Genomic DNA, 21,062 nt, shown 5'->3' with positions numbered 1-21,062 from the left:
CCCCAACATTACAGAGGAACCTTGGATGACTGTCCAGGCAGCCAGCTGTTTCTGTCATTTCTCACATTTTTTGAAAGTTGCTTGCCTGCGCTTCCTGCTTACTCAGGTAATATTATTTCCTTCTCAGGTCTTTGATGGAGTTAAAGACTAAATAGTTATAGTTTTTTTAATTAAGAAAGTTGCTTGCCAGGTGGTGGTGGCACATGCCTTTAGTCCCAGAACTTGGGAGGCAGAGGCAGGCAGAGACAAGCAGATCTCTGTGAGTTCGAGGCTAGCCTGGTGTTCAAAGAAAGTTTCAGGACAGTCTCCAAACCTACAGAGAAACCTGTCTCGAAAAAACCAAAAAAAAAAAAAAAAAAAAAAAAAAAAAAAGTTGCTTGCCTGCACTTCCTGCTTACTCAGGTAATATTATTTCCTTCTTAGGTCTTTGATGGAGTTAAAGACTAGATAGTTATAGTTGTCTTAATTGTTATAAAAGATAAATTAGGTACAGAATTTTGGACTTACAAAGAGAGGATAAATAGTATTGTCTCTAATGTTGTCAAATAGACTGGATATTGTAACTCTAATCCTTACTTGATAACTGTTTTGTTGTATATAATCTTACTATGTTAAAGTTAAAACCTTTTTAATTAGAAAAAAAGGGGGAAATGCTATGGAATCCTCTTGTAACCTGTAAAGATTTGTCACTTGAACTGGTTTAATAAATGTTGATTGGCCAGTAGCCAGGCAGGAAGTTTAAGCAGGGCCATCAAACTAAGGATGATGGGAAGGCAAAGGGTGGAGTCAGGGTTACCAACCAGATGCAGAGGGAGCAGGAGATGAATATGCCATACTAATGAAGGTACCACCAGGGGGCAGAGCATGAATAAGGGATAGGAGTTAAATTAAAATGCAAGAGCTAGTTAGTAATAAGCCTGAACTATTGGCCGAGCATTCATAATTCTCATAAGTCTCATAAGTGTGTTCATTTGGGACCAGCATTCAGGACAGGAAACATCCATTTACAGCTAATTGTAGTGGGAATCTGTTCAGCCAATAGTTTTGGGGTACCAGCCTTAGGGAGTGGCTTTGGTATGCAGACATGATCCCTTATAAGAAAGAGGACAGGTCTCTCTCATGTGGTGGTAGAGACCTGATAGCAGCATTCTGTGCCTCCAGGACAGGAGACTTCAGTGGCTCTTTACCTTCATTGTGTGAGTGTTCTCCAAATAAATACTTGTTATTCTTTCATTTGGGCAAGTGTTCATGGACTTCCATAATCTGCTCTCAACTAATTGTTGTTTCAGTTTAGAAACAAGGTCTGGAACCTGGAGATCTGGCTCAGCAGTCAAGAGTGTTTGTTGCTTTTACAGAGGACCCAGGTTCAATTCCCATCTCCCACATGCTGCCTCCCAACCATCTATAACTCCAGTTTCTGGGGATCTGAAGCCCTTTTCTACCTTTGCCAGCACCAAGCAAGTGTGAGACACACACACATGCACGTAAAATGATAAAATCAATAAATATTAAAATACAGAAAGAAACAAGTTCTCTCTATGTAGTATAGGCTGGCCTCAATTTCAATACCTTCCTGCCTCTGTTCTGAGTGCTGGATTTCAAGCATGACTAGTCTAGCCATCTGTACTTATTTTTGAGGCCAAGACTTACTCCATTATAACCAAAACTGGCAGTGGATTTACTAGGATCCTTTTATGACTGGCACAGCTGAGGCCCAAATCAGCAGTCAGAAAGTCAGAGGGGACAGACAAAGAGGAGTGAAGTTAATTAGAGTCTTTTTTTTTTTTTTAATTGAGACAGGGTTTCTCTGTATAACAGCCCTGACTGTCCTGGAACTCAATTTCTAGATCAGGCTGGCCTTGAACTCACGAGATCCATCCACTTCTGCATCCTAAGTGCTGGGATTAAAGGTGTGCACCACTATGCTCCACTGATTAGACTCTTATGGAAGCCTCATCATAAGCCCATGGAGCTGATCGAGGTCTGCTTTCAAGTATGTGTTCTTCAAAAACAGAGTGAATATTGGAGTATTGGAGACATGATGGCTAAGTAGAATGCTTATTGCAGGGGCTAGAGAGATGGCTCAGTGGTTAAGAGCACTCGATGCTCTTGCAAAGGAACTGGGTTCAATTCCCAGCACATACATGGCAGCTCACACTCATCTGTAACTCCAGTTTCAGGGGATATATTGTCCTGTCCTGGTGTCTGTGGGTTCCATGTATATATGTGATGTACAGATATACATGCAGGAAGACACTAATCCACATAAAATAAAAATAAATCTTTAAAAAAAAAAAAAGCCCAGTGTTGGTAGAGCATGCCTTTAATCCCAGCACTCAGGAGGCAGAGGCAGGCAGATCTCTGTGATTTCCAGGCCAGCCTGGGCTACAAAGCTAGTTCCAGCACAAAGTCACACCGTGTCTGGAAAAACCAAAAAAAAAAAAAAAAAAAAAAAGAAAAAGAAAAGAAAAGAAAGCTATTGCAGCCCACATGAAGAAACTGGAGAATAGCCACACTAGATAATTAACATAACACCTCAAGAACAGAAAAAAGCAAACTCACCAGGAGGAGAAGTCAGGAAACAATCAAAGCGAGAGCTGAAACCAATGAAGTAGAAACAAAGAAAACAATACAAAGAACAAATGAAACAAAGAGTCAGTTCTTTAAGAAAATCAGCAATTATCCAAACTAACCAAAAAGCAGAGAGAGAACATGCAAATTAACAAAACCAGAAATGAAAAGGGGGACATAACAACAGACACTGAGAAAATCCAGAGGGTCTTTAGGTCATACTTTAAAAACCTGTTCTCCACAAAATTTGTAAATTTAAAGGAAATGGACAATTGTCTGGATAGATATCACTCACCAAAATTAAATCAAGAACAAATAAGCAATTTAAATAAACCTATAAACCATAATGAAATAGAAGCGTCCCAACCAAAAAAAAAAAAAAAAAAAAAAAAAAACAGGGCCAGATGGTTTTAGTGCAGAATTCTACCAGAAATTCAAAGAAGAGCTAATACCAATACTCCTCAAATTGTTCCACACAATAGAAACAGAAGGATCATCGCCAAACTCTTTTTTATGAGCCTACAATTACCTTGGCACCCAAACCACACAAAGACACAACTAAGATAGAGAACTATTAAGATAGAGAACTCATGAACATTGATGCAAAAATACTCAATAAAATACTGGCAAATCAAATCCAAGAGCACATCAGAAAAATTATTCACCATGATCATGTAGGCTTCATCCCAGAGATGCAGAGATGGTTCAACATATGAAAATCCATCAATGTAATCCACTACATAAACAGATTGAAAAAGAAAAACCATATGATCATCTCATTAGATGCTGAAAAAGCCTTCAGCAAAATTCAACACCCCTTCATGATAAAGGTCTTGGAGAGATCAGGGATAACAGGAACATACCTAAACATAATAAAGCACCAACAGCCTACATCAAACCAAATGGAGAGAAACTCAATGCAATTCCTCTAAAATTAGGAACAAGACAAGGTTGTCCACTCTCTCCATATCTCTTCTTGTTGGAGCACTAAGACAACAAAAGGAGATCAAGGGGATACAACTTGGAAAGGAAGAAGTCTAATTGTCACTATTTACAGATGATATGATAGTTTACATAGTGACCCCAAAAACTCTACCAAGGAACTCTTACAGCTAATCAACACCTTCAGCAAAGTGTCAGGATACAAAATTAACTAAAAAAAAAAAAAAAAATGTAGCCCTACTATTATACAGGCGATAAAGGGGCTGAGAAAGAAATTAGAGAAATATCACCCTTTACAATAGCCACAAACAATATCAAATACCTTGGGGTAACTCTAACCAAACAGATGAAAGACCTGAATGATAAAAACTTTGAGTCATTAAAGAAAGAAATTAAAGAAGATACCAGAAAATGGAAAGATCTTCCATGCTCTTGGATAGGTAGGATAAACATAGTAAAAATGACAATTTTGCCAAAAGCAATCTACAGATTCAATGCAACCCCATCAAAATCCCAGCACAATTCTTCACAGACCTTGAAAGGACAGCACTCAACTTTATTTGGAAAAACAAAACCCCAGGCTAGCCAAAACAACCCTGTACAATAAAGGAACTTCTAGAGAAATCACCATCCCTAACTTGAAGCTCTGCTATAGAACTATAGTCCTGAAAACAGCTTGCTATTGGCACAAAAACAGACAGGTAGACAAATGGAATCAAATTGAAGACCCTGATAATAACCCACTTACCTACACACACCTGATTTTTGAGAAAGAAGCTAAAACTATACAATGGAAAAAAGAAAGTATCTTCAAAAAATGATGTTGGCATAACTGGATGCGGACATGTAGAAGACTGCAGATAGATCCGTATTTATTGCCATGCACAAAACTTAAGTCTAAATGGATCAAAGACCTTAACATAAATCCAGCCACAATGAACCCCTTAGAAGAGAAAGTGCAAGGTACCCTTGAATGAATAAGTACAGGAGACTGATTCCTGGACATAACTCCAGAAGCACAGACACTGAGACCTCCTGAAACTGAGAAGATTCTATAAGGCAAAAGACAGTTGACAAGACTAAACGGCAGCCCACAGAATGGGAAAAGATCTTCACCAACCCGACATCTGACGGGGCTGATTTCCAAAATATACAAAGAATTGAAGAAGCTGGTTACCAAAGCACCAAATAATTCAATTAAAAAGTGGGGTACAGAACTCAACAGAGAATTCTCAATAGAGGAATCTAAAGTGGCTGAAAGACACTTAAGAAATTGCTCAGCATCCTTAGCCATCAGGGAAATGCAAATCAAAACAACTCTGAGATACCATCTTACACCCTTCAGAATGACTAAAATCAAAAACACCAATGATGGTTTATGCTGGAGAGGATGTGGAGAAAGGGGAATGTTCCTCCATTGCTGGTGGAAGTGCAACTTCCACTTTGGGAATCAGTATGGTGGTTTCCCAGGAAAATGGGAACCAGTCTACCTCAAGATCCAGCAATTCCACTCTTAGGCATATACTCGACATCTGTTCAACTATTTTCATAGCAGCATTATTTGTAATAGCCACAACTTGGAAGCAACCTAGATGCCCCTCAATCAAAGAATGGATACAAAAAATGTGGTACATTTACACAATGGCGTACTATTCACCAGAAAAAAAAAAAAAATGAAATCTTGAAATTCGTAGGCAAATGGATGGAACTAGAAGAAATGATCCTAAGTGAGGTAAAACCTAGTCACAGAAACACAAATATGGTATGTACTCACTCATAATGGGATATAGAGCAAAGGATTACCAGACTACAGTCCACACCTCCAGAGAAGCTAGGAAACAAGGAGAACCCTAAGAGAGACATACATGGTCCTTCAGTGAAGGGGAAAGGGACAAGAGCCCCTGAACAAATTGAGAGCATGGGGGGAGGTAGAAGAAAGAGGCGGGGAAATGAGGAGGGTGGAGAACATGAGGGATCAGGAAGATTGAGTGGGGAGATGAATAGAGGAGAGCAAGAAAAACACACACACACACACACACACACACACACACACACACACACACACACACATCAATAGAGGGAGCCATTATCAGTTTAAAGAGAAAAAAGAGAAATCTGGCACTAGGGAAATGTACAGAGATCCACAAGGATGGCCCCCAACTAGGAGTTTAAGCAATAGTGGAGAGGCTACCTTGAATGCCCTTCCCCTATAATGAGAATGCTGACTACTTAAAATACCTCCCTAGAGTCTTCATCCAGTAGCTAGCTGATGGAAGCAGAAGCAGAGATCCACAGCTAAGCACTGAGTCAAACTCCTGGAATCCAGTTCAGAGAGGGAGCAGTAATGAACAAAAGGGTCAAGACTACGCTGGAAAAACGTGCCAGAACAAGTGGGAACTCACATAGACCCCAGTCTGACAGCTGGAGAACCAACACAGGACCAAACCAGGCCCCCTGAAGGAGGGTGCCAGCTGGGAGGACTGGGCAGTCTATGGGGCCTCTGGTAGTGGAACCAGGATGTATCCCTAGTGCAGGAAAGGACTTCAGGAACCCATTTCCCATGGAGGGAAACTCTTAGCCTAGATACATGGGGGAGGGCCTAGGCTCTCCCCCAATGACTTGACAGATTTTGATGATCCCTCATGGAAGACCTCACCCCTCCCTAAGGAGTGGACGGGGGATAAGATGGGGGGGTCAGTGGGGAGCATGGGAGGATGGGAGGGAGACCAAACTGGGATTGATAAATAAAATAATATTGTTTCTAATTTAAACAAAATTTATACAAAAGAAAAAAAAGGAATGTGCATTGCCCATACAGAGGACTGAGTTCAATTCCCAGCAGCTACATCAAGTAGCAAGTAACTCCAGCTCCTGGGGATCTGACATCCTCTTTTGGCCTTTTTGTACATGTGCTTGCGCGCGCGCGCACACACACACACACACACACACACAAGACAAGGGCTAGAGAAGTGGCTCAGGAGTTAGGGATGCTAACTGCTTTTTTCAGGGGAACTAGGCTGGAGTCTTGGGATCTGCTCATTTCTTCTGTTGTCTGAGAGCATCAGGCACATGAGGTGCACTTACATAGACCCCAGGAAAAACATTCATAAAGTGAAAAACTTTAAAAGACTTTCAAAATGGAGATGGGCAGTGGTGGCACACGCCTTTGATCCCAGCACTCAGGAGGCAGAGGCAGGCGGATCTCTATGAGTTTGAGGCCAGCCTGGTCTACAGAATGAGTTCCAGGACAGTCAGGGATTATCTCACAGAGAAACCCTGTCTTGAAAAACAAACAAAACAAAGTCACAGTCTGAAAGACTATGTGCAACAGGCTTATGTCCTGGGAAGCAGCTTACTATCCCATGAAGTGGCCTGGTTATAAGTGTAATTTTTCCATTCTCCTGGCTTTAAGAGCTCCAGGGGGCAGAAATGTCTATAAAAGAAAAAGGCAAAGAAAACTATTCAAACTCCATTCCCCCCTCTAGCCATAAGAGATGGGGTGTATGCTAGGCAAATACTGTTTTATCCTACATCCTAACCATCAGCCTTTAGCCCAGGTTGGCCTCAAAAATTTGATCCTCCTATCTCAGCTCCACTCCCATCCCATGCTAGAACCGCAGGCAAATGCCATTATGCTACAAGCCAGAATTTTTCTTATTATGTCTGTGTTTCCCTACATGTATCTATGCCGATTCTAGCCCATGGGCCCAATCCCATCTTACTCTCACTCTTCGTGCACACGTTTTTACTCCATGTACCTATGGCACAGGTCTAGTGGACCAGACATCAGCTTGTGGGAGTCGGTTCTCTCTCTCCACTATGTGGGTTCTGGGAATTTAAGTCAGGTCATCAGGCTTGGCAGCCAAGTGCCTTTACCTACTGAACTACTTTGCTGGTTCCCCAGTCTTAGCCTTGTTGGGTTCTTGGTGACCAGAGCTGTCCAGAGCAAAGAGCTCAGGTCAGCTGTCAAAACCTGACCCTTATCTTACAACTTTCATCTCAATTATTCCCCTTTCTCCATCTCAGTACTAGTATGTTAGTAAACATGGTCTTTGCCAAACAAGGGCTACCTATTGCTGTACCCTTGACATCATCTCACTAATTATGAGCAATTGCAAACAGTAAAGACAAGTATTAGAAGGGGCAATATTCTATTAAAAAGGAAATTTGCTCCCCAGCTGCAGCCTGTCCCTCTGGCAAGAATAGTTTTATTAGTGCAGATCTAGATGGGAAGGAGCCCATGTGTGGGAACGGAGAGAAGCCAAAAATACAGTGGATGAGTTTCCTAAATTCAGCTACACAAGTTTGCCTTTTCCCCAGCCTAGTGGGAAAATGTCCCACTCACAGGATCCTTGTAGTTACTCATTCAATAGTTTGGAAGTCTCAGCTGAAGAACAAGCAATCCAAATCTCAGGACCTGTGTCCAAAAATACATTCCCCCAGGTGGTACCCAGCTGTATGTATCTGTTCTCTTCCTCACTTGAAGACCCTGTCCCAGTATTTCTCAGAATGGCTGGCATAGTGACCCTAGAACCACCCCCAAAGGTGGCTCTTCCGTCCTCAGAAAGTCAGTCCTTTCCAGACTCACTGGTCTATGATACAAATGCATTTTAAAGTTAGGGTCAATAACCAAAGCCATCTGGAGTTGTTACATTTCCAAGGCATATTTATAATAGTGAACTTATAATAAATACCCAAGTAAGAAACACAATACACTCACAGTATCTGTACCAATTATTATTTATTACTAGAATTTAAACTTTTTTTTTAAGTGTCAGCAGAGTAGATCATGTAGGAAAAGATGCGCATAAAGGCAGGGAGCAATCTTATCACTTACAAAGTGCCACAAAGTTGATAAATGTAGGTTGCTAATAACTCTGAAGTACTCCTGATGAACAAGCAGAAACCAGTGAATGCTGCTTGGTGTGATGAAGAGACTAGATTTAGGCGGCTATAAAGATACTCAAAAGGGGATCGAGCTCTTGACAACCTGCTCATCAAGTGAACTGGACTTCCAGCCAGCAAGTGCACTGACTTCACATCTGGACTTAGGTGAATTCAAGCTTCAGCCCAGCGGACTAGGACCAACCATTTTGTTCTCTCCAGCTTCCCCAAAGCCTTGAGTTGTGGGGCTGTAGAAGATCCAATGCACAATCCCTAGAAGAGGTGGGCCTCAAATGATAAGCTACTGCTAGAGACTAAGTGTAAAAGTCACCTGAGAAAAAAGGAGTCACAGAGGTGTAGAGGCACACACAGATACAAATGTATCCACACATGCTGGGCTAGAGGGCTCAGTGCATTTCAGCCCGATGGAGTTAGCCTGAAGCTTCCTGGACATTCTACCTAGGAAGTTTCACACCCAGAGACCACCTGCTTACTACTTCCCCCAGCTGAGCAAAACAGCAACCAAGGACAGGCTCCACTCAGCCTCCCCAGGTCCCTGAGAAACAGGCAACACAGGCAGCAGCCCCCAACCCCCACCCCAGAGCTGGTCCCCATCCCAGCAGACAGATGGGAAGCTCTCTAGTCCTTAGTGAAAACAGCCAAGAAATGACTCATCATGAAGTCCAGGGCTTCCAGCCCTTCATGCAGACAAAGTTAGGACACTGTGGGAAAGGCCTGGCTGACCCCTTGTGTAGGGTGCAACAGACTGGGGGTGGTTTCTGTGATGCCCTCTCATGTGATCCAGCACTGGGAGCCAGTGCTGGGAGGTCCATGCTTGAATTTATAGAAACATACACTGGAAATATATATCAAAATCTGATGTTCAGAAGTACTGAAACCTGCCCATGTGTGCTATGAGGCATTTGCACAGCACAGGCTGCACACAAGGAAGGCCAGTCAACCCTCCTGGCAATCAGAAGGTCCCTCCTCCACAGCCTATTTGGAATGTTAGGATCTTTGGGTCTCTGACCTTTGGGGCCTCCCCAGAGAACTCTTCACAAGGATTGCAGAGTGCATTCCTCGCCTGAGCTGGCCAGAGAATTTCTCCACAGGGGTGATGGTAGCAGCAGGAAGTACAGCTCAGATATAATTGGTAGGGGGCTGTCGGGCATTAAGTCGTTGCATGTGACAGCCATGGCAGAGCAAATGTCCATCGAGAGGAAAACAGCAGCAACCTTCCTCATCACTCAGCTGCATGCGGCAGTCCTAAGGAAGACGGAACAAGTTCATGTCAGCCCAGGTTCCCTACATACTGAGGCCATCTTGGGAGTCTGTCCAGCTCAGCATCAGACTAGCCAATGACAGGAAGGATGGTGGCAAGGCAGGGAGGGTGAAGGTGGTCAGGACAGACTCAAAGACCAGAGAAACACTTCATCTGGACACCAGGTGTCGCTGCTGCTGCAGAAATAATGACGCAAACCCCGCGTCCAATGGTTAGTTCACTCTGGGGTTGCTGCTTCCAAAAAGATCTAACAGTTAGGATCAGGAAGAGCAGCTAGAGGACAAGACTGGACATAGGTCACAACACTGCCCTAGTTCTCTGTGTCCTGTACCACTCCCACAGATGCCCAGCTGTTCCAAGACTGACTCCCCCTCCCAAATTCCAGTTTTCCTCCATCAGCCTTGATACTTACCTCACAGTGGTAGCACTCAAAGTGATAATCTCGGTCCATGGATATCACCCTCACAATGTCCTCACAGCCCTGAAACAATAGAGCCCCGTGGGGGTGAGCGAAGCAAAGTGTCCCCCAAGTCATCATCCCACCCACAGAAACCCTTCCACTCCAATAGGCAGATCATACGAAGGCCTCTCTGCAGTTAGATATAACCCCATGCATCTTTGAGATGTCTGAGCAACTGCTACCAGAATGCTACTCCTAACCACGGCACTGCTCCAGGACAGTAAGCCGTCATGTGTGCAGCTCTCACAGGGGCTCAGCTTTACCTGTGAGAAGCAGGGGCGAGGGGCAGGGAAAGGCATAGCTGAGCCTTTCTTTCTTAGAAAGAGCCTTTTGACTTTTCCCCTGGGCACACCCTCTATCTGTACAGCTTAAATAATCTCTGACCCCATTTTTACCAGCTTTAACAATATTTTCACACCCCTGTTCAGTCCTTGTATCTTATGACTTTGAGAGCCTTGTTCTCTGGACAGAAACAGAAGATAGCCTGGGTCTAGCAAGATTATCGGACATGTCTGGGTCCGGAAGCTTAGGTCAGGGTGGTGACCCCAAGAGCAGAGTCACACGGGAATCTTCATGGAATGTACATTCCTCAGAAGTACCACTTCCCAAGGGAGGCCAGGCTGCATGTCCCCATCTCCTCCCAAGAGGCAGCAGTACTGGTTGCCCCGAGGAACTCAGACACACTGACCTCTGAGGGGAGGATGGGTTGTCCACAGGCTGCACATTTTGGGGCGTAATTTCTGAAAGAGAGGAAACAGTGATAAGTTGAGGTTGAGGGATCCCTGGGCCCGGTCCCACATCTTACCTCCCCAGTGAGACTCACTTGTGGTAGTCAGTGACACAGTACACCTGGTTGGAGAAGTCCACTGTGAAGGGGACGCCATCCAGGCACTTGTTACAAACGATGCATCGGAAGCAGCCCGGGTGATAAGATTTCCCCATGGCCTGTAGGATCTGGCTCGCAGGGTGGGAGGAGGATCAATCTCCATTCAGTCTTGGGCTCCAGCTACCCATTATGTTCCAACCCCCTCCTGTCCTCCTAGAAGAATGCTACATAATTTGAGGGGACCAAGGAGTCTTAAAGGCAAAAAAAAAAAAAAACAAAAAAACAAAAAAACAAAAACAAAAAACAAAAAAACCCTGGAAAAGATCTCAGAAACTTCCAGGCCTGTGGATTTGTGTTACTGTTTATTTCTTGGAGACAGGGTCAATTTTATCTTTGGCTGGCCTTAAAAACTATGTGGCAGAGGATGACCTTGAACTCCGTAGCTCCTTGCCTCACTTCCAGAGACATGAAATAACAGGTATACACGCTCCACCACGCCTGGTGTATATAGTGCTGAGGATGGAACCCAGAGCTGTTCATGTAAGGCACTCGCTCAACTAACAGAACTGCAGCCTCAGGCCACACCTAACTTTTTATTACAGCTCAAGGTACATGCCAGAACTTTTATTTACTTCTATCCATCCTTTCCAGGTATCTACTAGACATCTATAGGTAAGAATCACCAATCTAATCAGATTCCTTTTTTTTAAATTTTGGTTTTTCAAGGTAGGCTCTCTCTGTGTAGCCCTGGTTGTCCTGGAACTTACTCTGTAGACCAGGCTGGCCTCAAACTCACAGAGATCTGCCTGGCACAGCTGGGATTAAAGGCGTGTGCCACCAAGCCCCGCTCCAATTCCTTCTTTTTGTGCAGAAAAGAAAACTGAGTTTCAACTGTTTCCAACCAGCAGCAGAAAAGGGAGCATGTTCACCTAGCTCAGGCTGGAGGGCAGGTTGTGTCTGTACAGTCAGGAAGGGGACAGACCACAGAAACCCCGCAGGGAGAGACTAGGGTTACAGATTTGCTCTCACAGGCAGAGGGGTAGTGATGTGGAGCAGCTCTGGGGAGGAATGTCGAGAAAATGGATCATCTAGTGGTAGGATCCCTTGGCCGCATTATGGTTATGAAGCCAGTTCTCCCCCCTCACTTCCAGGTCTCAGCTGAGGCAAATTTCTTACCTTCTCTAAAATCAAGTGGCCACAGACACAGCACTTCTCAGCTGCCTCCTGAAACCCTGAAAACTAAAGAAGGGAGGAAAGGAGGTAGTCACCAAAGCTGAAGATGAAACCCAACCCGGCAGGCCAAAGAGTGTTTCAGTGTCAGAGCCAGTTCTAGGCCCCTCACTCACCAGATAATCTTCCTCACAGTAGACAGAGCCATTGACACTGTAGAAAGCCTTGCAGCGCAAAGTTCGTCCTAGGAGTAGAGAGAAGGAGCTGGAGCCTATCTCTGGAGCCCACAAGCAGGGCTTTTCCTCCTCTGGTCCCTGCTCCCCAGTGTTACATGGGACAGTTGGACCTAGACCTTACAGCTTTCCCTCCTAACTGCTGTCTAGTCTTTCTTTCCAAACAAAAACACTATATGCATGTGGAGACTGAAGCAGGATCAAGGGTTTAAGGTCAGCTTGACCTACATAGTAAAGCCTGCGTCCAAGAGGGGGAAAAAAAAAAAAGAGATAAAAATCCCATATGATACAACTCCAAATGTCACTAGCCTCATTGCAGCTCCTCCAGCTTCCGTCTTCACTGGTTGTCTGCCATGCACACCTCTTCAGGGCTAGCACATGGGGAGCCACTTGAGAGGGGAAGTGAGCCGAGCCAAGGTCAGGCAGGCTAGCGTCTGGTAAGCAGCTCTGACTAGATGTCACTTAATTTGCACGGAGCACTGGTCCTATGCTTTGCCCTCTGGGACCTTCTAACCTAGGTTTCTTTGCTTCAGTAGGTACCCTGCTCTCACATCTGTCTAGCTCCTATCTGCCACATGGTGCCTCTCCAGTGGTCAGGACATCTTGGAGGAACTGCTTTGTATGGGAGCTTAAAGGAATGCAAGAGTCTTCAGGGTCAGAGACTGCCTCCCATTCTTTCCAGGTCTACACAGCAGACAGTTTCCCTTTAGACCAACATCCGCAAAGTCTCCATGAAGTCTAAGTGGTCATGGAGAAGCAAGGCATGAGAACGGGGAAGGATGGGCAAGTTCCCCACTGAATCCACTTCCAGCTCTGCTGGGAGGGGGGATCTAGGAAAGCTCACTTACATGACTTGGGAGAGAGGAAAGGAGAGGACACACCGGAAGAGGCCCAATGAAAAGGACAGCCAGATCAGCCCATAGAGATGCAGGCAGAAGCTGGGGGAGGAAGAGAAAAGCTGAGTGCAGGAGCCAGACAGGCAGAGATAGGAGATTACAGGGTTAGCCAGAGAATCAGAATGGGTAAGCAGCGGCTAAGGGATAATGAGAGGTGAGGGAGGGTGTGGTGGGGGAGCACCCCACAGAGGGCCTCCTGAGCTAACAGCAGCCGCAGACATTCCTGGAGTGTGATGTCATCAGCTTGGCATGGCCTGGTGGCCTCCACTCTAGTGAGGTGGCTGAACTCTGACCAGCCAAGAGAAACCCCCCTCCCCGACCCCCCCACAGCTCCCCGTTCCCCCAGCCCACACCCGCCCTTCCCACATTCCAGTCTTTCACTGTCGCCCCAGGCAACTCCGCTGCCCAAGACCAAACCTCACCAAGAAGAGGTGGGGCGGGAGCCCAAGGCTGGGCCAGCAGGGAGGCACAAGGAAAAGGAAGGTTCCGAGAAGAGCAAGGAGGTTGAAAGGAGTCCAGAAAGTAGATCCAGCATGGGGAGGGAGAGCCAGGCAGCACTCAGAGCATGCAGGAGAGAGAGGGTAGCTGCGGGTCCTGACAGGTGTTCCTTTCCATGAGAGTGCTCAGCTGAGGGGGTGGGGACCCTGGGAGAGGGGGGCTTGTGTAGCAGGTGCACTCACCACAGGAACAACAGACAAAGCACTGGGCGTGGTAGAGGCTGTCCAGGGCCTGGCAGGCATTGCTCTGCCCATAGATGCCTTTGTTGCACTTGATACAGGTGCCTGAGGGGGGAAGAACTGGTCAGTGTCACATTCCACATCCCCAGCACAAACCTGAGCATCCCCAAGCTTCCTCAAATGTGTCTGACTGTCATGCCAAAGGACAGTTCCTTTAATATCCAAAAGACAGGGTAACTAGAAGTGGGAGGCAGTGGTTTGGAGACGCAAGCTCAATCTGCAGACTGCTTGCCTGCCACGTGTAAAGCCCCAGGTTCCATCCCTGGCAACAAGAAAATGGGTATGATAGTGCATGCTGTAATCTGGCAGTCAAGGGTCAGGAGGGAGAGGCAAGAGGACCTGGAGCTCAGGGTTACTCTGACTACATCGCAGTTGAAACCAAAGTTGGAGCCATGAGACTGTCTCAAAAAAAAAAAAAAATAAAATAAAATAAAAAATAAAGAATAATAGGGGCAGCAGAGCCTTCCTTCCTAATTAACACATAGTCTCTGAACACCTGTTTTGTGCTTAGCACAGAACCTAATTTTTATGTTAAGCTCAAGATGCTTTGTTCCTTTTGAGACAGGGCAAGAAGTGATGGGAGATGGAGAGAGGCTGGTACACAGAGGCTGCAGCAACTGGAGAAACTTCCTAAAGAAAGCAATCCAGGCCCATGAGTCTCTCTGGGACTTCAGGTTTTTACCATCCATAAAGCTTCATTCGTGTGAACACTGCACTAGAAGACACTGCTAAGAACACAGTTGGGCTTCAGGGGCCAGGAGTGTATGGGATTGGGGCTGGGGGATAGCAGGCAGTAGCATGGCCTTCCTGCCATGTGAAACAAGGCTTAGCTGGTCTTTCCTGGCACTGTCCACTAACACACATACACCTGGTCCTGGAACCAGCCTTTCCTGGGTGTGTTCTTCCTTCCCTCCACTCCCCAATTCCAGGCCCATGACTGAGGGCTAAGACCTGTCTTTGGGGAGCAGATCCCAACGGGCCTGCCCCACCTTTCCCCCTTGGCACACTGCCACACTCCCTGCCTGTTGGGGCCCATCCCAGTCTTTGCCCAGGGGCTTTGGGAGCTGGTGCAGCAGCTGCGGCAACTGATGGGCCCAGGCCTGTCCTGTTCCCACCCTCTGGCAGCTGGGCAGGGCTGAAGCCAAGGAAGAGGGCCCCTAACTAGAGACAGCAGTAAAAGGTACCATCAAGGCTAGCAGTCTGCTGTAGGGGCAACTTAGTCTCATTTCTGAGTTCAAACGGTGTTCTCCTTCCTCACAACCAGAGACATTTGCCCAAGATTGCCATGCAAGGGGGTCCTGTCAGAGCCAGGGGCACTGGAAAGAGGCCTCCCCTCCCCTCACAGACCATCCACACCTAGCACCTTCCTGCCATTTCGCTGCACTTTGAGTCTTTCTTTGGATTCTAATGGTTTAGCCAGTGAGACTTTTTTTTAAAACCCCCGTGGTTCGAAAAAGGAAATGTTAAATGGGCACTGCCATTTCCCTTAATCAACGTGATTTAGGTCATCTGCTCCGAGTGAGCCCCCTACCCCACCCATAGGTGGAAAAAAAGTGTGCGTGTATTGAACTCTCAGTCCCTCCCAGCCTACTACGGTATTACCTCTGAACTTCCAATTATCTTTCTTTCTATTCATATTTCTAGCCATGCGGGAGGACGGGGACAAGAAAGGAACATGGATGGTGGGCAAACGAGGGTCCTTGGAAAACCAAAGTGCCCCCAGAGTCCAGGAGTGGGAGTGTCCTCCACATTCAAATCATAACTGCTTTATATAACTAATGTCTGTGGGGGTTAACACCCCCACCTCCTAGGTATAACCTAGCAATACTTCAGTAACAGAAAAGTAGGGCTACTTCTTCCTGAATGCTGGTCAAGTTACCGGGAACTGAAAGTCAGTTAATACCTGGTAGTCACACAAACCAGGTATCTACCCAAGGGTGATGTTATCCAGGTGGTCAATGGTTCTGCCCTGACTTTCGAAGGCCGGAGAAAACAGGCTGATAGGTACTGGCTTATATTAAAAGGCCACCTGCACACAGCTCACCACCAGAACTAGGGTTGACGGGACAAAACTTGAGTCCCCGCTTTCCCATTCTAGGGAGTTCAGGCCTCCCTCCCAGGATCCATTACCCGACAGCAGTCACGACTGCGCGGGAGCTAGCAAACATCCCCCAACGCGAGCACACGCTCTCCACCCCTCCGCCTGGCGGGCGTCGCCCACGGCACCTGGAGCGCCAGGGCAGGAGTCGGCACGCACGAGGCCGCCCGCCCCGCCCCCCGCGCATTCCCCGAATTCCTTCGGGCGGAGCAAGGAGCGGGTGGGGGCGCGGCACGCCGGAGCTTGCAGGAGCCCAGCCGTGAGGGGGGCGCGGGAGGATGCTCTCCCGGCCCCGCAGCGCCTCCTCCTAACAAGGCCTCCTACTGTGACAAGCAGAGGTGCTCCGTTGCTTGGGAAAAATGAGAGTCCCGAGAAAACCAGGAGTTGAATTTGCCAGGATCAGTAGCCCTGTCCCATTAGAAAACTGGCAGGAACAAGCAAATGCTCTAGGGTCCGCTCTCTTTCATCCCTCTGGCCTCTTTTCCAGTCCGGGGTCTCCGCCTGCAACCCTAGGCCACTGGCAATTTGGGCCGTCGATGAGCTGGGAAACCGCATGCGTTGTCGGGTTTCTCGGGTCCCTAGCTTCATTCATGTCTCCTACTCACCAAAGTAATCTTCTCTGGCCTCTGGCTCCCGCACCCGGGCTCGGGAGGCCTCCGGAACGAAAGGACCAGGAGACTCCTCCAGACCCGACGGCTCAATCCCCGAGGGTTCCCCGCGGGCACCGGTTTCTCGCCCACCGGGAGCCACCGTCAAGCGCAGCAATGCTGTTAGCTCGTCCTGGTAACGGGCCCCCGCGGCGCAGTCCCCGTAGCCTGTAACCGAGTGTCGTCCGGGTTGCGCCCCTCGTCTCTCCAAAGGCCCCGCTGTTCCCACCACAGCTCCGGCTAGAGCTCCGGGACTGCCCAGGGCTGGGGGGTACGAGTGGCGGCTCTCCTGGCAGCCAAACCCCACGGGCCGATGAGCGCACAGTCGGTCGAGGGCGGCATGGAGCTCCGGATAGGTGGACGGAACCCCTCCAGAGGAGTAGCCCGCCGGAGCAGTATTCAGGGGGAGGCCGAATAGGCACGGCCCCGCGGGCAGCGGACTCCCGTGGCGCTGGTCATAGCCCATGCTGATGCCGCTGGTCCGATTGCTGCACGGCCGGCTACCTCCGGCTCCGCCGCCTGCCGCCCCGTCCAGCAGCAGGCTGCCCCGGGGGCTCGACGGCTTGCTTGCGTCGCTGGCCGAGCTACTGGCGAAGCTGGAGCGAGGGCTGAGAGCCGGGGCCGTGGTCTCCAGCCGAAAATCAGGAGGCAACGACGGAGGTAGAGGCAAGGCTCGAGTGGGCGGCGGCCCCCCGGGAAAGGACCCTTCGAAGCGCTGCGCCTCAAAGGAGCCGCGTGCGTTCCGCTCGGCGTCCAGGGACCCTGGCTCCCTGGCCGGCTCCAAAGGCTCATCCCCAGGCCCCCCATTAGCTCCTCGGTGTCCTGATTTCCTAGGTCCCCCCAACCCGCTCAGGCGTCCCTTTCCTGCTCCGGGGGTCCCATCAGACCCAGACCGGCTCGCTTCGCCTTTTCTGCGGCCGAACTTGGCGCTGCCGGAGTCCGAGAGTCTCAGCTTTTCTAGCAGACGACTGGCTTTCTCCCCTAACCGCTCCATGCCCTCGGATCTGGGGCCTGCAGCCCCCTCCCTGCCCGGCACGCTGCAGCGTTTCGGCCCAAGGCCGGGCTTGGGTTTCCCGGGGCTCGGATTCCCGGGGTGCAAGCGACGCACGAGGGCTCAGCGGGCGGCCCAGGTGCCAGCCTCCCGCGATCCCGAAGCATGCCCCGGAGAGAGGGTCTGCGCGCGGCTGGCAGGGCCCGCGGCAGCAGCCGTCCTCCGCAGGTCTGTCCACGCGTCGGCTCGCGCCACCGCCCGCCGGCCCGGCCCGCCCCCCTGGCTCTCACTCGCACCGACCCAACTTCTCCAAACTTTTGTCTGCCTAGCCGGATCTACTTTCCGGGAAGGGCGGAGCGCGGTGTGAGCCCCGGGTTGGAGTATCCGCGCAAGGATTTTCTGCATCGCAGGAAGGACACTGTGGTAACTGCCTCCGAGGTGGAGGGCTGCCTGCAGGACGTGAAAGGTCAAGGGGCAGACTGGGCAGCTACGGCCATAAAATTCAAGAGTTGGAACAGGAAAGAGTTTGGGGGGGGATGATGAAAGGGAACTCTTTGTTTACAGTTGGAATGTGCGGAGGGGCACTGTGGAATTTATCCATCAACGATGGGAAGACTGGGCATGTTCTACACCGACATCGTGACACTGTTCTTACAGTGAGGACTGAGGGGGAGATGGAGAGAGGTGGCACAGAAGTGATAGGACAGGGAGATAACCATAAGAGGAAGATGAAAGATGGATACATAGGAGGTTCAGAGACCTGTATGTAAAGATAGCTCTGAGAGGCAACAAATCGCAGGCAAGACGTGTGGGAACTCTAGGACCTAGGGATTCCTACAACAGGGAAAGGACAAGCTGGCTCTGAGAGCTTGAGATACAAACAGATAACTACAATACAAAGAACTTTCTGGACCCACTGTTCTTTGATGGTGTAGTGGGAGGATACAAGATTTATGTGTTTATGTGAAAAATGAGAGGAAAATGATTGGGGCTGATCCCTGCCTCAAGAGAGACAGGAAGATTTAGTGTGTACATAAAAACAGGAAGGGAAAGGTTTGGGACTAATGCACGCTTAAGGAAGAGAAAGAGGGAAGAGAGGAGGGAGAGAGAGAGAGAGAGAGAGAGAGAGAGAGAGAGAGAGAGACCCTCTGGTGTTGAGAAGAGAAACTTTTAGCAAACATTCTAGGTAGCTAGAGATCAAAAGTCTGATTTTCAGGCAGACACACCTTCCCTAACTCTGACCCTCCCCACTGCTTAGTCACAGAGGTTGGTGGGGAAATGCATTAACTTAGGGGGAATAGAAGATATAAGTGATCAGGGTGGAAAAGGGAAAGAGGTGATAATGATTAATGATCGATAATAAGGAAAAAAGCTGGAGAGATGGATGGCTCAGTGGTTGAGAGCACTGGCTGCTCTTCCAGAGGACTTGGATTTAATTCCCAGCACCCACATGACAGCTCACTACTGTCTGTCACTTCAGTTTCAGGGACATGACACCCTCACACATACATACATGAAACACCAATGCACATAAAGTAAAAAAAAAAAAAATTACTGCCAGGTGTGATGGCACACACCTTTAATCCCAGCACTTGGGAGGTAGAGGCAGGCAAGCATCCTGGTCTTCAAAGAGAGTTCTAGGGCAGCCAGAGAAACACTGTTGGGTGTGTGGGGGGGGAATAAGGGGAGAAGATACATTTGATTAAAACAAATCAGAGAGTTGATTATTTTCCAAAATAGCATGGCAGATGACAAACAATAGGAAATGGTGGGGAATTTCTCTCTCTCTCTCCCTCTCTCTCTATTAGGAAAACATTTCATTGAAAGGGGTCTTGATGTTGTTGTTCTTTTGAGACAGGATTTCTCTATGTAGCCCTGGCTGTCCTGGAAGTTGTTCTCAAACTCAGAGATCCCCCTGCCACTGCCTCCTGAGTGCTGGAATTGAAGGCATGTGCCACTACACCTGGCTTCCTTTTGTATTTAGGTACTATGAAGATTGCTCGAACACAAATTCATGCAAATTATTTTCGTCTAAATATTTTGGGCACCTTCTATAATTTTTAGTAACCATAGGAATGGGGAAGAAAGTATATTGTTGCACATCTATAGTCACAGCACTTAGAAGTCTGAAGCCGGAGAATGGATAGGTTGAGGTCAGTCTGGAGTATATAGTGAGTTCCAGGACAGCATGAGCTACATAACCCTCTCTCTCTCTCTCTCTCTCTCTCTCTCTCTCTCTCTCTCTCTCTCTCTCTCTCTCTCTCTCAAAACACAAAAATAAGGCCAGGAGTTCCCAGTACTCAGAGAGGTAGAGGCAGAAGGATCTCTGGGATCTCTGTGAGTTTCGGACCAGCCAGGGCTCCACTGTATCTCAAAACCACACCAAACAGCATAGGAAATGGGAAAGTGGCTTCTTTGCATAAGTTGCATTTTCTCTCACAATTCATTTCCCCAGGGAATCAGCCTTGTTCCTGGTCAAGTCTACAGCTTTTCTCTGATCTTGAAAATTTCCTCCCAGGTTGGAAACATTAGTATTCAGGTAAGCTATCAGGTTGCAACCTGCTGTGAACAACCTCTTAAAACTCAGATGAGGGTCTGATGGTCCCACCCCAACCCCCACCTCCAGATGGAATGAAGGTTTGTGTTCTTCCAGGTATATCTGAACTATATAGAAGTTTTGACTTTGGAGGATGAAGATGAGAGTAGTTTGTTGCTGTTTAGTTCTTTTTTTTTCCCCCTTTCAATTATTTACTTTTATTTTATGAGCTTTGGTGTCTTGTCTTCATGTTATATCTATATGAGGGTGTTAGATCCCTGGAACTGGAGTTACAGACAGGTTTGAGCTGCTGGGAATTGTAGGTGCTGGGAATTGAACCCCAGTCCTCAGGAAGAGTAGCCAGTGCCCTTAACCACTGAGCCATCTCTGCAGCCATTGTTGTTTACTTTTTTTTTTGAGACAGGGTCTCTTGATGCTAGACTGGGATGATATAGATCAGGCTAGCCTCAAACCCACAGAGATTCTCCTGTCTCTGGCTCCTAAGTGCTGATTAAAGTCACCCCTGGTGAAAGAGGAAATTTATTTAAATTTGTTTATTTATATAAAACCTATTTATTTTAGGTATATGAATGTTCTATCTGCACATATAACTTTATGCTAAAAGAGGGCATCAGATCTCATAGATGTTTGTGAGCCACCGTGTGGTTGCTGGGAATTGAACAAAGGACCATTGGAAGAACCACCAATGCTCTTAACTGCCTGGAACTAGCTCTGTAGACCAGGCTGGCCTCGAACTCACAGAGACCTGCCTGCCTCTGCCTCCCAAGT

The 21,062-nt window shown here is 47.7% G+C and overlaps 1 protein-coding gene across 2 annotated transcripts; it reads right to left on the bottom strand.

Annotated features, from left to right (window-relative positions):
- Window positions 1-8,237: 8,237 nt before the first annotated feature.
- On the bottom strand, window positions 8,238-18,054 carry Ajuba (ajuba LIM protein). 2 transcript variants are annotated; one of them, XM_051195733.1, is made up of 8 exons: window positions 16,705-18,046; window positions 13,945-14,046; window positions 12,312-12,379; window positions 12,142-12,204; window positions 10,963-11,093; window positions 10,828-10,879; window positions 10,092-10,160; window positions 8,238-9,663 (listed from the first exon to the last, which is right to left on the bottom strand). In XM_051195733.1, exons 1-8 carry the CDS (start codon window positions 17,738-17,740, stop codon window positions 9,538-9,540), a joined length of 1,647 nt encoding a protein of 548 aa, XP_051051690.1. In that variant the 5' UTR covers window positions 17,741-18,046; the 3' UTR covers window positions 8,238-9,537. The 2 variants fall into 2 exon arrangements, with proteins under 2 accessions (XP_051051690.1, XP_051051691.1); XM_051195734.1 differs by lacking the exons at window positions 8,238-9,663; window positions 10,092-10,160; window positions 10,828-10,879 and having other exon boundaries at window positions 11,078-11,189; window positions 16,705-18,054.
- Between the last annotated feature and the right edge of the window lie 3,008 nt (window positions 18,055-21,062).

This window comes from Phodopus roborovskii, unplaced genomic scaffold, assembly GCF_943737965.1.
Source record: "Phodopus roborovskii unplaced genomic scaffold, PHOROB, whole genome shotgun sequence".
NCBI classification, from domain to species: Eukaryota; Metazoa; Chordata; class Mammalia; order Rodentia; family Cricetidae; genus Phodopus; species Phodopus roborovskii.
The sequence above is the reverse complement of the archived record's forward strand: the minus strand, read 5'-3'. Positions and strand labels throughout refer to the sequence as shown.